General features: G+C 35.0%; 2 protein-coding genes across 3 annotated transcripts; one reads left to right on the plus strand and one right to left on the minus strand.

Moving 5' to 3' along the window:
* The first annotated feature begins 763 nt into the window (after positions 1–763).
* On the plus strand, positions 764–2,926 carry LOC104896304 (F-box/FBD/LRR-repeat protein At1g13570). Of its 2 annotated transcripts, none has more exons than XM_057395970.1 (4): positions 764–897; positions 1,374–2,217; positions 2,295–2,453; positions 2,550–2,926. In XM_057395970.1, the coding sequence occupies exons 2-4, from the start codon at positions 1,402–1,404 to the stop codon at positions 2,841–2,843; spliced, it is 1,269 nt and encodes a 422-aa protein (XP_057251953.1). In that variant the 5' UTR covers positions 764–897; positions 1,374–1,401; the 3' UTR covers positions 2,844–2,926. The 2 variants fall into 2 exon arrangements, with proteins under 2 accessions (XP_057251953.1, XP_010681337.2); XM_010683035.4 differs by having other exon boundaries at positions 821–955; positions 1,371–2,217.
* Positions 2,927–6,481: 3,555 nt separating this feature from the next.
* LOC104896305 (protein NSP-INTERACTING KINASE 1) lies at positions 6,482–10,509 on the minus strand. Its single transcript, XM_010683036.4, has 11 exons — positions 10,101–10,509; positions 9,728–9,860; positions 9,508–9,579; positions 9,275–9,418; positions 8,914–8,985; positions 8,765–8,824; positions 8,565–8,662; positions 8,275–8,427; positions 7,836–8,177; positions 7,336–7,715; positions 6,482–7,243 (listed from the first exon to the last, which is right to left on the minus strand). The coding sequence occupies exons 1-11, from the start codon at positions 10,204–10,206 to the stop codon at positions 6,923–6,925; spliced, it is 1,881 nt and encodes a 626-aa protein (XP_010681338.2). The 5' UTR covers positions 10,207–10,509; the 3' UTR covers positions 6,482–6,922.
* Between the last annotated feature and the right edge of the window lie 2,192 nt (positions 10,510–12,701).

A 12,701-nucleotide genomic window follows, 5' to 3' on the forward strand; every position in this document is an offset into this window, starting at 1 on the left:
TTACAAACTCTTTGATGTCAACCAAATGCATTAAAAGGGAAATACCGTTCTATGAAATAAAACTTCCATGGGAATTAAATTCTTGTTTGGTAAACATGAGAATTAATTCCCATCAGAAGTTCCATTTCATAGGAAGTTATTTCCCTTATGAAATTCCTAGGAATGACCTTACTATGTTTGGTTGACATAGAGGAATTTGCACTTTCTATGAATTCTGAATGACCAAGTGGGGTGGGTGAATAAGTTTCCACGTCCTATCGCCATTTTCCCAAGGAATTTTCAATGTCGCCATTTTCCTCACTTCATATCAACCAAATAACTACCTAAATCAGAATATCATCGAAATTTCTATTGCTTATATAATTTCTTATATACTAAACAAGCAAACAACCACTTACAAAAGTTTCTCCAATAAACTATTGACAATTTTTTCAATCCGTAGATGGTCCACACATTCATATGGTGAGGAAGGTGCGCACATGTACATCGCTAACAAGTCAAATATATATGAATAACAAGTCAAATGAATACATGTACATGACTAACCAGCCATATGTACATCTGTGTTAGTATATGTTTATTGATATTTCATAACCTAATGCTTCATGTTTATCGTGTACACCTTCCTCACCATACGAACGTGTGCACCTACTAATCTGCACAATTTTGAAGGAAGCAAATAGAAGTCGATATCAGTCGTCGCAACACGTTATACATTCTAAATTCCTGATATGACATCAACAATCAACATAAACCCAACAAAACAAAAATTAACATAACGCCACTCTCCGCCGATCCAATTTCAACCTCAGCAAAAAGCGATCATCCAGCTTGTTTCTGCATTGCCTTCATCAATTTCAGCAAATATAACTCACCAACTTATACCATACCCAGGAACTCCAAAATCTGTAACTGCTAAAAGACTAAAGTTCTTTTTAATTTACCCATTTAATTGGTACGTTCTTTCTTCATTAATTGAGCTCTTATTTGTTTCCCCTATCTGATGCACTTTATTCTATGCTTCATGAATTGATTGCTTGTACGCTGCATTTTGTTAAAAGATGCTAATTGGGTTTAGCCCAAATTTTCATTTTATTTTATTTCTGGGTTTGTGTTCTGGATGATAAAATCGGATTTTTGTCGTTGCTTCAAATTTATGGTCTTTTTTTTTAATTTTTTTTTGAGTTATTGGCCTTAATAAATTTGTTGGGTTTTCATCATTTTTTTGATAAGGGCTTTGCTAAGATTGCATTTGATTCCATTAGTGGTTTTCTCAAGTAAGTTAGAGGTTTTGATATTGGATTATGATCATGAATTTGAATTCGATTTCGTTTTCGGGCTTTTATAACTTTCTGATGTTTTTGTGATAGGACTCTTGTGAAAATTGCATCAGTGTGTTATATGGATAATGAAAGAGCCCGTGATTTACTCAGTGATCTGCCCTTGAGCATCAGTGAGATTATTCTGACTATGTTACCTATAAGAGATGCTGTTAGAATGAGCACACTATCAACCAAATGGAGGTATAGATGGGCAAGCCTTCCACAGCTTATATTCTGTGAAAATTGTGTCAGTCCATCATCAGACAAGTCGGTACTCGAAAAGAGGCTTATAAAATTTATTACCCATGCTCTTCTACTCCACAATGGCCCTATCCATAAGTTCAAGATATGTACTTCACTTCTGCAAAGTTGCCCGGATATTGATCAGTGGCTACTTGTACTCTCAAGGAATGATGTTAGGGAGCTTACTCTCGAATTAGGTGATGGCGAGTGGTTTAGGGTGCCATCTTGTCTGTTTTCTTTCAATAAGTTGACTCTTTTGGAGCTTTGTCGATGTGAATTGGATCTCCCTCTTGGCTTCAAAGGGTTCTTGTGTTTGCGGACCTTGACTCTTAATCAAGTTTTGGTGTCACCTGAAGCAATCGAGAGTCTGATCACTAACTGTCCTCTTCTTGAGAGTTTAACATTGTCATACTATGATGGTTTGGATTTGAATATATGTGCTCCTAATCTCAAGTACTTGTGCTTGGAAGGTGAATTCAAAGAAATATGCCTAGATGATAACCCAATGTTGGAAGTAGTTTCTGTCACTTTATACATGAATACAGATGAAATTCATGAGCATTTTGAGCACAGCTCAGGTTGCAATTTTGTCAAGTTTCTCGGTGGCGTACCTAATCTTGAAAAGCTTATCGGACATGTATACTTTACGAAGGTAAATGACCCTCATATATCAACTCAGTAGTATAACTATGCTGCATGCTTATCTTATTGTTTTATATACTTTTCCAGTATTTAAGCATAGGCATTGAGCAGTGGACACCATCATTAACTTACAATCATCTAAAGATCCTTGAATTATACCAAGTAAGCTTTGAAGACTTGAAAGAGTTGCAGGTTGTTCTTCGCTTGATCACAAACTCCCCAAATTTGCAGGAGCTTCAGATCTCTGTAAGTCATGAAGTGAACATCTCAGTATATGGAATCAATCTGGACATATGTTTCTAGATCATATGTTAAATCATGTATCCTTTCCCTGTTTGTTAGGGATCTTCAAACACAAATGCCACACTGGAAGCACCTACCTTTGACTTCTGGTGGATGGATTGTCCTTCAGATTGCACATTTAAACAATTGAAAATCGTGAAGATGACAGATATGTGTGGGGTGTCCCAGGAAATGGAGTTAATAAAGTTTTTACTAGCGAATTCACCAGCTTTAGAAAAAATGAGGATAGTGCCCTGTATATATGTTACAGAGTTGAAAGTGGATATGCTGGTAGAATTGGTGAGATATCGTCGGGCCTCTCCTACAGCTGAAATTCTGTTCATCCAGGAATGAATATTGTGATTTTTGCATTGTAAGAATTCATCCTCTTGCAAAGATAGGAACCCACTCGGTGATAGTGAAACCATTCTTTCCTACATCATTCATGGAATGTTTATATTGAATGCAAATCTATATGACTGTATGAAAGTGAGAACTGTGAATTCATAAATTTTCTCTGAAAATCTGTGAATAGATATGTGACTGCTGACTTAACCTAAACTAATTTGTCTACATTATATTAACCTGAACTAATTTGTCTACATTATATCAAGGAAAAATCCGCGGATGCGGTTGCGATTGTGGTAACGTTTGCATTGTCGTGGAAGGGGCTTGTAATGGATGAATGGAACGGATCGCGTCGATGTGGTGTGAATTTTTTTTTTTAAAAATCACCTTAATATATTCTAACCTTATCTGCAATGTTTTAGTTTATGAAACATGATTACAACATAATATAATCAAATTTATCATCAGCTATATAATTAATTTATAAATATTTTTGGCCACTGTTCAAAAAGAATGGATGTAACAGGGATAAAAACGTTATGACGCGGCGAGTTCATATTACAGAGTGGACAACGCGGCGAGAAGTATGTGATTTTTATTACGGCGTCTGTAATGAGATTTCACGGAACGACAAATCCAAATCAGCAATTATGTAACGGGATTTTGCGTTACGGAATGGGAGAGTTTTAATTCTATGCATTACATAGATATGTGACTGCTGACTTTTTCTAAAACTAATTTGTCGTAAACCCTTTTTTCCTTTTAACTAGTATTTAGGTTCCGGCGATGCCTCGGGGTTTCTCTGTCTACAATTTAGTAGTAGTTAAGCATGTCGTCTCATACTCATTTAAAAAAGCCATCTCATCCATTATATGGATTTCAAAAGTTTTCCATTCATATATCATCACTAATTTTAATTAAATAAGTATAGAGAACGTATTGTGCCGGACTCGTCCGATCATAATATTTGGTCAGCCGACATTCAGGTGGTTCCAATTTTTTTCAGTTAGTCTTAATTTTTTTTCAGGTAGTCTTCATTTTTTTCAGTTAGTCTTCATTTTGTTTTCAGTTAGTCTTCTTTTTTTTCAATTGGTTTTTGTACTTCAGTTAGACTTACTTTGGGTTTCAGTTGGTCTTTATTCTTTTTCAGGTAGTCTTCATTTTTTTTCAGGTAGTCTTCATTTTTTTTTTTCAGGTAGTCCAACTGAAAAAAAAAACAAAGTCCAACTGAAACAAAACAAAGTCCAACTGAAAGAAACACAAAGTCAACCTGAAAGAAACACAAAGTCCAACTGAAAGAAATACAAAGTCCAACTGAAAGAAAACAAAGTCCAACTGAAAGAAAACAAAGTCCAACTGAAAAAAAACAAAGTTCAACTGAAAAACAAAACACTAACCTCTGCTTTCTCTCACTTTCTCCTTCTTCTTCATTCCTTCAAAAATTCTGTGATTAGTGTTGTCAATTTTGCTATTCTAACAGGCATAATGTTTGTTAATGCCAGGCGCATACATTAACAAAGTCAATTTTGCTTTTCTAACAGGCATAATGTTTGTTAATGCCACAGTGCTAAAATGCAGAGAACCATCATCGTACGTCGTAACTACCTTCATTACATCAAGAAGTACCAAAGGCAAGATTTGAGCTGCTTCTTTCACCCACGTATATGCTAGTTCTGAGTTGTCTGATTATTCTTTTGATGGTTTTGCCTCCAGGTATGAGAAGAGGCATTCAAACATCGCGGCACATGTATCACCCTGAGATGATTTTGATGATTTTTTTGAAGGACTTTGTTAAGTTCAAGAATAGAAACTGGGTGGATTATATGAAAATCCAGAGAAGAAGAAGAAAGAGGAGAGAGAATGTGACCTAAAAAGTGAAGCAGAGAGAAGATGTATTGGGCTCAGCCCGTCTGACACTAAACAATACGTCAGACGGTTTGACCCAATACTTTCACATAAGTATAAGGGCATGTTCTCCACAATTTATTTTCAGTTCAATTTAGTCCAGTTCAATTGAGTTCAGTTCCAATCATTTCATTTCAGTTTCTATTTTATTTGTTTTCATTACTATTAGTTATAATTTAGTTCAGTTTAGTTGCAATCAGTTCGGTTCAGTTTAATTCAGTTCAGTTCGATTCAGTTTAGTCGTTTTATGCCAAATAGAATAGATGCTAATGGTATGGTGGAGTAGTGATGGTTGGATTTTTTTTCTTTCATACTTGAGGTTATGGGTTCAAATCTTCCGTTAACAATGTTTTTTTTTTTTTTTTTTTTTACTATATGAAAAAGATCATTTTGTAGTTTGAAATTGTGCAATGAAACTATTTGAGATATACATGGATTTTGCTCTCTGAAGATTAGTTTGTTCATGTGATTCACATTGGAAAGAAGATAATAAGTGATTCATAGTGAAAGATTCCAAGTGGAATAATTTCTTCTATAGTGTGTACCAGTCTCAAACATCAAACATGTTATTCACAGTGAAAGATGCCAAACGGAAATGCGGAATAGTTTGGCCGAGTCCAGTCTAAGTGTCTTGCCAGTTTCAAACAGCAAAATTACAAAAAGATGCTTAAAAATGTACCATTCAAGTCACTAATAATCTGCTAGTATATTTACTATGTGAAAGTATTGAGTCAGACCGTCTGACGTATTGTTTACTGTCAGACGGGCTGAGCTCAATACATCTTCTCTCTGCTTCACTTTTTAGGTCACATTCTCTCTCCTCTTTCTTCTTCTTCTCTAGATTTTCATATGATCCTTCAAATCTACCATAATCAATCTTCAAGGATTTGTTCAATCATTCCGTCGGTAAGGGGAAACCGGAAAGCTTTACTTTTGGTGGACCGGAGTTTGTAAAATTATATTACATTCCTAGCAAAATTGGAGAACAAACAGAAGCAAACTTTGTAACCTCGAGATACAAACAGTTCAATTCCTCAAAAACATAATTGCAATGAAACTGGAATATCTAGGGTCGCCATTAATTGTTTAACTTGAAGTTGAAGTGAGCTGCAATAATTTCATAATCTAACAAAGAAGAAAAAAATCAGCTAAGAAGAATGAAGAAGAAGGAGAAAGTGAGAGAAAGCAGAGGTTAGTGTTTTGTTTTTCAGTTGGACTTTGTTTTGTTTCAGTTGGACTTTGTTTTCTTTCAGTTGGACTTTGTTTTTTTTTCAGTTGGACTTTGTTTTCTTTCAGTTGGACTTTGTGTTTCTTTCAGTTGGACTTTGTTTTGTTTCAGTTGGACTTTGTTTTGTTTCAGTTGGACTTTGTTTTGTTTCAGTTGGACTTTGTTTTTTTTTCAGTTGGACTACCTGAAAAAAAAATGAAGACTACTTGAAAAAGAATGAAGACTACCTGAAAAAAAATGAAGACTACCTGAAAAAGAATAAAGACCAACTGAAACCCAAAGTAAGTCTAACTGAAGTACAAAAACAACTGAAAAAAATAGAAAACTAAACTGAAACTAACACAAAATGAAGACTAACTGAAAAAAAATGAAGACTACCTGAAAAAAATTAAGACTACCTGAAAAAAAATTAAGACTAACTGAAAAAAATTGGAACCACCTGAAAGTCGTCCGACCAAAGATTATGGTCGGACGAGTCCGACACAATACGTTCTCATTTACTATAGGAAGCTTAACGAATAGGAATATATTATACACCCTGTTTAACGTATGGTTGGAAAATAAATTACATCCTTCAAAATTCCACTATATATGCTTACAGCTTACTACAATAGCCTTAGATTTCACAATTTGTTAAAATGTAAGAAAAAAGAAAAAGGGAACCCTTTCTCACATTACATTATTCTTACAAACTTGACCCACACTCTTTAACAATATTCTCTATGCAATTAAGAGATAAGGTCGCTTTTAATCCTCATTCTAAACACTAAGTTTCTGGAATCTGATTCTGTACAATACCAAATTATGGACAAACTCTGCTGAGTTTCATTGGCGCGCTCACTAACAATGATGCTCAAGGAAGTGAGATTGTGCGATCCACAATCTTGCTGAAGTAACCCAACCATTCTCTATGTGCAATATACACCGTCATTTTGCTATTGAGATAGAACTATCATCTTGGTCCAGAGAGCTCCATTGCTTGGACAAGCAATGAAGAATCATCGGTGAGATCAGAGTATCTCTCTGAAGAGGAGAACTCAGTTACTCTGCTCCTTGTGGAATCAGCTCTTTGAGAAGCTTCCCATTTCTCTGCGAGGCCATCTCCCTCGAGCATCCTTACCACTTCTGACATCCTAGGTCTCTGATTAGGGAGGAATTGAGTACATAAGAGAGCTACTTGGACTATTTCTTCAAGTTCAATGCTGTCATAGTTGTTCTTCAAGTCCTTGTCTACCAACATTTCTAGCTTCTTTTCTTGGTTAATTTTCTTAACCTACAAAGTAACAGCAAAAAATTTAGAGGGGAAACAGAAAACATTTAGGTACAAATTACCTTAAAATCACCATAATTTAATTTGTTTTTTACCCAGTCTAACATGGCTCCTTTCTGGTTTGCTGCTTTGCCAAAATCTATTGCCCTTTGACCAGTTATCAACTCTAGTAGGAGGATCCCAAATCCAAAGACATCTGTTTTTTCTGAAGATTGTCCTGTAGAAAGGTACTCTGGAGCTATATGCCCCACGGTGCCCCTAACAGCTGTAGTGACATGTGAATCCCGGTGGTCCAATAGCTTTGCCAAACCAAAATCTCCGACAACAGCCTCACAATCATCGTCCAGTAGAATATTAGCTGCCTTAACATCCCTATGGATAATCTTAGGATCACATTGCTCATGAAGATATAGTAGTCCCCTAGCTGCCCCTAACGCGATTCGTTTTCTGGTACCCCAGTCCAAGGATGGCTTTGCTGCATTGTGAATTGTTGTGATTAGATAGAATTAGCATACTTCCAACCCTTGAGAGTGAAATTCATTGAGTAATGAAGATGTCAAATAGTTGATTAAGATTGAAATTAATGACTTTTTACCTTTGAGACGAGAAGCCACACTTCCATTCGACATGTAAGGGTAGACCAAAAGCCTCTCGGTGGCAGTCATACAGAACCCATTTAGGCGTAAAAGATTCCTGTGTACAGCCAAGCTGATCATCTCGACTTCAGTCTGAAATTGGATCTCCCCACCAATGGCATTTCCATCCTTGAGCCTCTTAACTGCCACAACTGTACCATCTGAAAGGTGCCCTCTGTATACAATCCCAAAACCACCCTTTCCAACTATGTTTTTGCTACTGAAGTGGTTTGTTGCACTATGAAGTTCCCTAAAATGGAATCTCCTCAAGTTTCCAAGGCAAACATCTTCATGATGTCGGTCTGAAATGGTGAAAAAATGTATTGTAAATTAATAGAGGAACTTTTTCAGATTATGTAGGTGCTTAAATGATATGTGATGTTCTTGGAGATTTCTAACCTTTGACATCAAAAAACATCTGCTTATGGTGCTTATATCGCCACCATAAAAGGAAACCAAACCCGAGAATGAGCAGGCAAATGCTAGCTAGACTTGAACCTAAGGCCAAGGCAAGCTTGCCATGACCTTTGCGTTTCTGAGAAGGCTGGAAACCTTCATAACAAGAAAATTACTAGGTCAGAGTTGCTACCAATACTTATTAATTCATCCCCAAGAAAAAGAAGACATGGATAATGAATTACTTTTAAACTTGGAAACAATTTAGCCACACATATAGGATTAGGACTCACTGGCTGTATTATTGACATTGAAAGAGAGAGGTAACTGAGCTGTTCCATAGCAATCGTTATCGCTTGTTGCGGCACATATTTGAGGATTTCCTACAACACTGTTCCAGAATTTTTTGTTAATGACTGAGAAGAACTTAGTTTAATTACTCATTAAAGGCGAAAGAGAACATAATCAAATATAACTGAAGTGTCATTCTCACCTGAATGTTTTTGTTAGGAATCTTGGTACAGGACCACTCAGATTATTGTAGGAGAGGTCTCTAGAATATCCCAAAAAAAAAAAACCTTTAAGGTCCCTTAGTTTACAAGCAAAATCATGAGCTAAAGTAGAAGTTAAGAAGAAAGTTACAAGAATGTGAGCTGAGTCATATTTGCAAAGGATTGAGGAATTTCTCCAGAAAGACTATTGTTGTTCAGCCTCCTGATTCAAGACGAGATAAATCATATAAGTTCATAGACTATAGTCATCATCTATGTAGCACGGAAACAGCTAATGATTCGAAAATGACAATATTTCCAAAACATTTCTGAGCTTCAATAGCACATAATCAGTTGGGATATTAGAATGAAAACGCTTTAAAAACAAGGAAAACCTATAGTCCCTGACATTTCCGTGCTTCATAATTCATACAATAAAATTGCCACTGACTACATTAGAAGTAGTCCCTAAGAAGTAAGAATAGTGTTCTGTTACAAGGCTAAACACTTACAAGTAATGAAGGGTGCTCAAATGAGACAGAGAAGGTGGAATTCTTCCTCTGAAGAAATTATCAGAAATGTCAAGTGTTTGAAGTTTAGACAACCTTCCTATTTCAGCAGGAATATGTCCTGATATGTTGTTATTCTGCAAAAGCCTGTCAAAATTAATGAACAAAATGAGACATTATATTAATACACATACAAACAATTATTTCTCTCTCATATTAAATGCTTCAACACTTACACAGTCTGTAGATTTGTCAAGTTCCCAATGCTTGCTGAAAGTGTACCATATAACCCTTGACTTGGAATCCCCCTGAATTTTAGGACATTTATTATCACATTTTTGCTACTCCAATATTATCATTTTTTTTTTCTTATGAAATTATAACAAGAAAAAAAACATACCCATTTTCTCAAGGAACAAGAAATAGAAGAGAGATAAATATAGAAAAAGTTCTTACAGACTAATAACTCTGTCTTCTGAAGAACAAGAAACCATAGCCCAACTGCATGGATCCACAGCATTTCTATCCCAATTATCAAGAACACCATGTGGGTCCCTCAGAGATTCTTTTATATCCATCAAAGCTTGTACTATAACCAAAATATAACACCAGAAAATAAAATCAAGAATTTCAACCACATCATGATTATGAAAAATGAAAACATTAAAGGACGTGAATTTTGTGATAAACTCCTAAACTAATACTTCACGATATATCAAAACTGTGTGATTATAACTATAGTTACTCCACCAAACCCATTAAAATCATGATTAACATTTGCCTTTGAAGTATTTAAGGTGAATTAATCAAGATGAAATTGTATGTTTACCTTCATAATTGACTCCATCAGGTGTGAGAAGACTAAGAGAAGAATTGCATAAGAAGAAGAAGACAAGAGAGAGGAGCAAAAGTTCTCTGATCTTTAACAACTTCATTGAGGCAATATGTCGAATACCTGGTAAACAGGTATGAAAAAAGACCCAGAAAAAAACCCAGTTGAAAGAAGGTGGAAAGTAGTTTAGAATAATTCAAATTTGTGAAGAATACACATCAAATGAGGCAATTTCTAATCCTCTCATGAAATAAAATACAAAGAGTGTGCAATTTCTCTGACAATGTGACACACCATGTCAGGAGGACCCAGAGGCAAAAAAGAGGCTTTGGTGGAGAAAAGGAGAGGAGAGAGAGAGTGGGGGCATACTGCATAGTGTGAGTGAGTGAAAAGGAACCAACATGTCTACCACTGGATTACCAAAGCTTAAGAAAGGAATAATAGTTATAACAAATATACTCACTAACTAATGTAACAATAATTTAATCATCCGCCCTTTTTCTTTTAATCTACGCATGGTGTATGTTACTGTGTTCACGTAATTTACTTTCACCGTCAAGTAGTATTTAGTCTAGTGATACAGTTTGTATTTGAGATTAAACTCTTCTAAAAGTACTTTAAGGTTATATTTAGTTTACCTGAAATTTTCTGATCTGAACTTATCTGATCTAATTTGATCTGATTTGATCTTATTTTTTCTGATCTGATCTGATCTGATTTACAAGATCTTATATTTTATAAAATATATTATTATTATTATTATATTATTACTTTGTAATTCATTATTATGCAATACTCCCTCCATTTCCTAAAGATCTTCCCTCTTTCCGTTTAAGTGCGTTTCCAAAATATATTCCCTCTTTTACTTCATTCCTTATTTGGAATTTTTTTTTCCTTCTTACCCTCTCATGTCCCTATCATATGGTCCACCATTACATTTTTTTTTTAAAGAGAAATTTCATTAATTGAAGGCCAAACGACATCTACAATAGGTATTAAAGTAAAACAAGATACAATTAAACAAGACTAAATCAAATTCGTCTTCGAAGAAACTACAATGAACCAGATCGAACAATACAGCACAGCCCCCTTGTATTTGCTGAATTAAGCAGCTATTGATGAGGAAGTCTATCATTCTGATATAGTTTAGGAAGAACATTTTTGATCGAGTCAGGTTGACCGCATCCGAGATTCCAATACCTTCATGTTGAGTCTCGAACTTCAACCAATGAGAATAATTTCTCATACCTAAAAACAAAAGTACCATACTCACAACTCCCATGGGGGAGAAGGAGATTTCCAAAACAGAAACTAAAATCCCCATAACAGGGTTTGAGAAAATCTCATTAAGAGATACTAATTTATTGAACAAAACAAGAAAATGAACTAAAAATTGAAAATAAAAGGGGAAAAGGGGCTTACCATGGATGAAAACATCCATGGCAGCCCCTAATTGATGAAGAAGGGGTAGGGGAGGCTAGGGTTTGAGAGAGAGAAAAAAAAAAGAGGGGGGGCTAGACCTATAAAAATTTCTAATTTTTTGGTCCACCATTACATTATTAATTCAATTTTACTCCATTTCTCTCTCCTACTTTAACCCCTTTTTATTTGTTTATTTATCTTAATCCCTTTCTCTCTCTTACTTTACCCACCTCACACCCCACACAACACAAATGGATCCTCCTTTGTAACAAGGAAGATCTTTAGAAAACGGTGGTAGTACATTATAAGATCTTATTTATAGTATTACTATTATTATCATTTTATTTCTATTATCATTATAAGCATGATCTGATTTGATCTAAACTTATTTTTTCTGATTTGATCAGATCTGATCTAATTAGATCTTAAATAAGCAAAAATTAGGTGAACTGAACATAACTTAAGAGTCGCATTTTCTTACCTTTTCCACCTACTCTCAAAGCTCTCAAAGGGCCTTGTCAGTTGCCAGTGTAGTTAGATTGAATAAAGAGCATAAATAATAGTTGTCATATAGTTTGTGGTCATTAATTATTCTATTACTTTCTCACTCTTCTACCTACCCCGTTATATTCTCTCTCCTCCAATTCTTTCTTTGCTCGTCTTTTTTTTGGTCCATCATGAAGGGTTGGACATCAGTTTTTTGGCAAATTTTCTCTCTCTCCTAATAAACTAATATTACTTTTATACTCTCTCTCCTCATAACCTATAATGAGCACAACGGCTGGGAGTACTCTAAACAGTGCGAGATATCGGTTCAATATGGTACTTCTCTTTACTAATATAGAACAAACTTTACTTTGACCTTTTTCCTAAAGATAAATATAGTCTATAAAATCTAGTTAAATTTATCTCGATAGGTGGAAAAGATAATGAAGTAATGATTTATGTTGACAATCGTGAAAATTTAAATGGTATAGATTGAAAAGGTCATGAGGTAATGTTACAGACTGAAATTAAACCTATTGTAAGAAGATTGAAAAAAAAGTAATAAGATTTGGAAAATGGCAAGTTCCTTCAATCATGCGTTTGGTTTTTATTCGTTTGAAATGGGTGACGTTTGAGGATTTTCTGTTGTATAGTTATTTGGATGTTTTACTTGAATAATAGAATATAGAT

This window comes from Beta vulgaris, chromosome 6 (genome assembly GCF_026745355.1).
Source record: "Beta vulgaris subsp. vulgaris cultivar EL10 chromosome 6, EL10.2, whole genome shotgun sequence".
In the NCBI taxonomy this organism is placed as follows: domain Eukaryota; kingdom Viridiplantae; phylum Streptophyta; class Magnoliopsida; order Caryophyllales; family Amaranthaceae; genus Beta; species Beta vulgaris.

Bases quoted from the DNA above. Each gene is read 5' to 3' on its own strand.
- LOC104896304 (XM_057395970.1), top strand. From the start codon at position 1,402: ATGGATAATGAAAGAGCCCGTGATTTACTCAGTGATCTGCCCTTGAGC. The intron at 2,218-2,294 runs GTAAATGACCCT...ATACTTTTCCAG, and splicing joins GACATGTATACTTTACGAAG to TATTTAAGCATAGGCATTGA. The intron at 2,454-2,549 runs GTAAGTCATGAA...CCTGTTTGTTAG, and splicing joins TGCAGGAGCTTCAGATCTCT to GGATCTTCAAACACAAATGC.
- LOC104896305 (XM_010683036.4), bottom strand. From the start codon at position 10,206: ATGAAGTTGTTAAAGATCAGAGAACTTTTGCTCCTCTCTCTTGTCTTC. The intron at 9,580-9,727 runs GTAAGAACTTTT...CCTAAAATTCAG, and splicing joins GAAGACAGAGTTATTAGTCT to GGGGATTCCAAGTCAAGGGT. The intron at 7,716-7,835 runs GTAAAAAGTCAT...TTCACAATGCAG, and splicing joins TGTGGCTTCTCGTCTCAAAG to CAAAGCCATCCTTGGACTGG.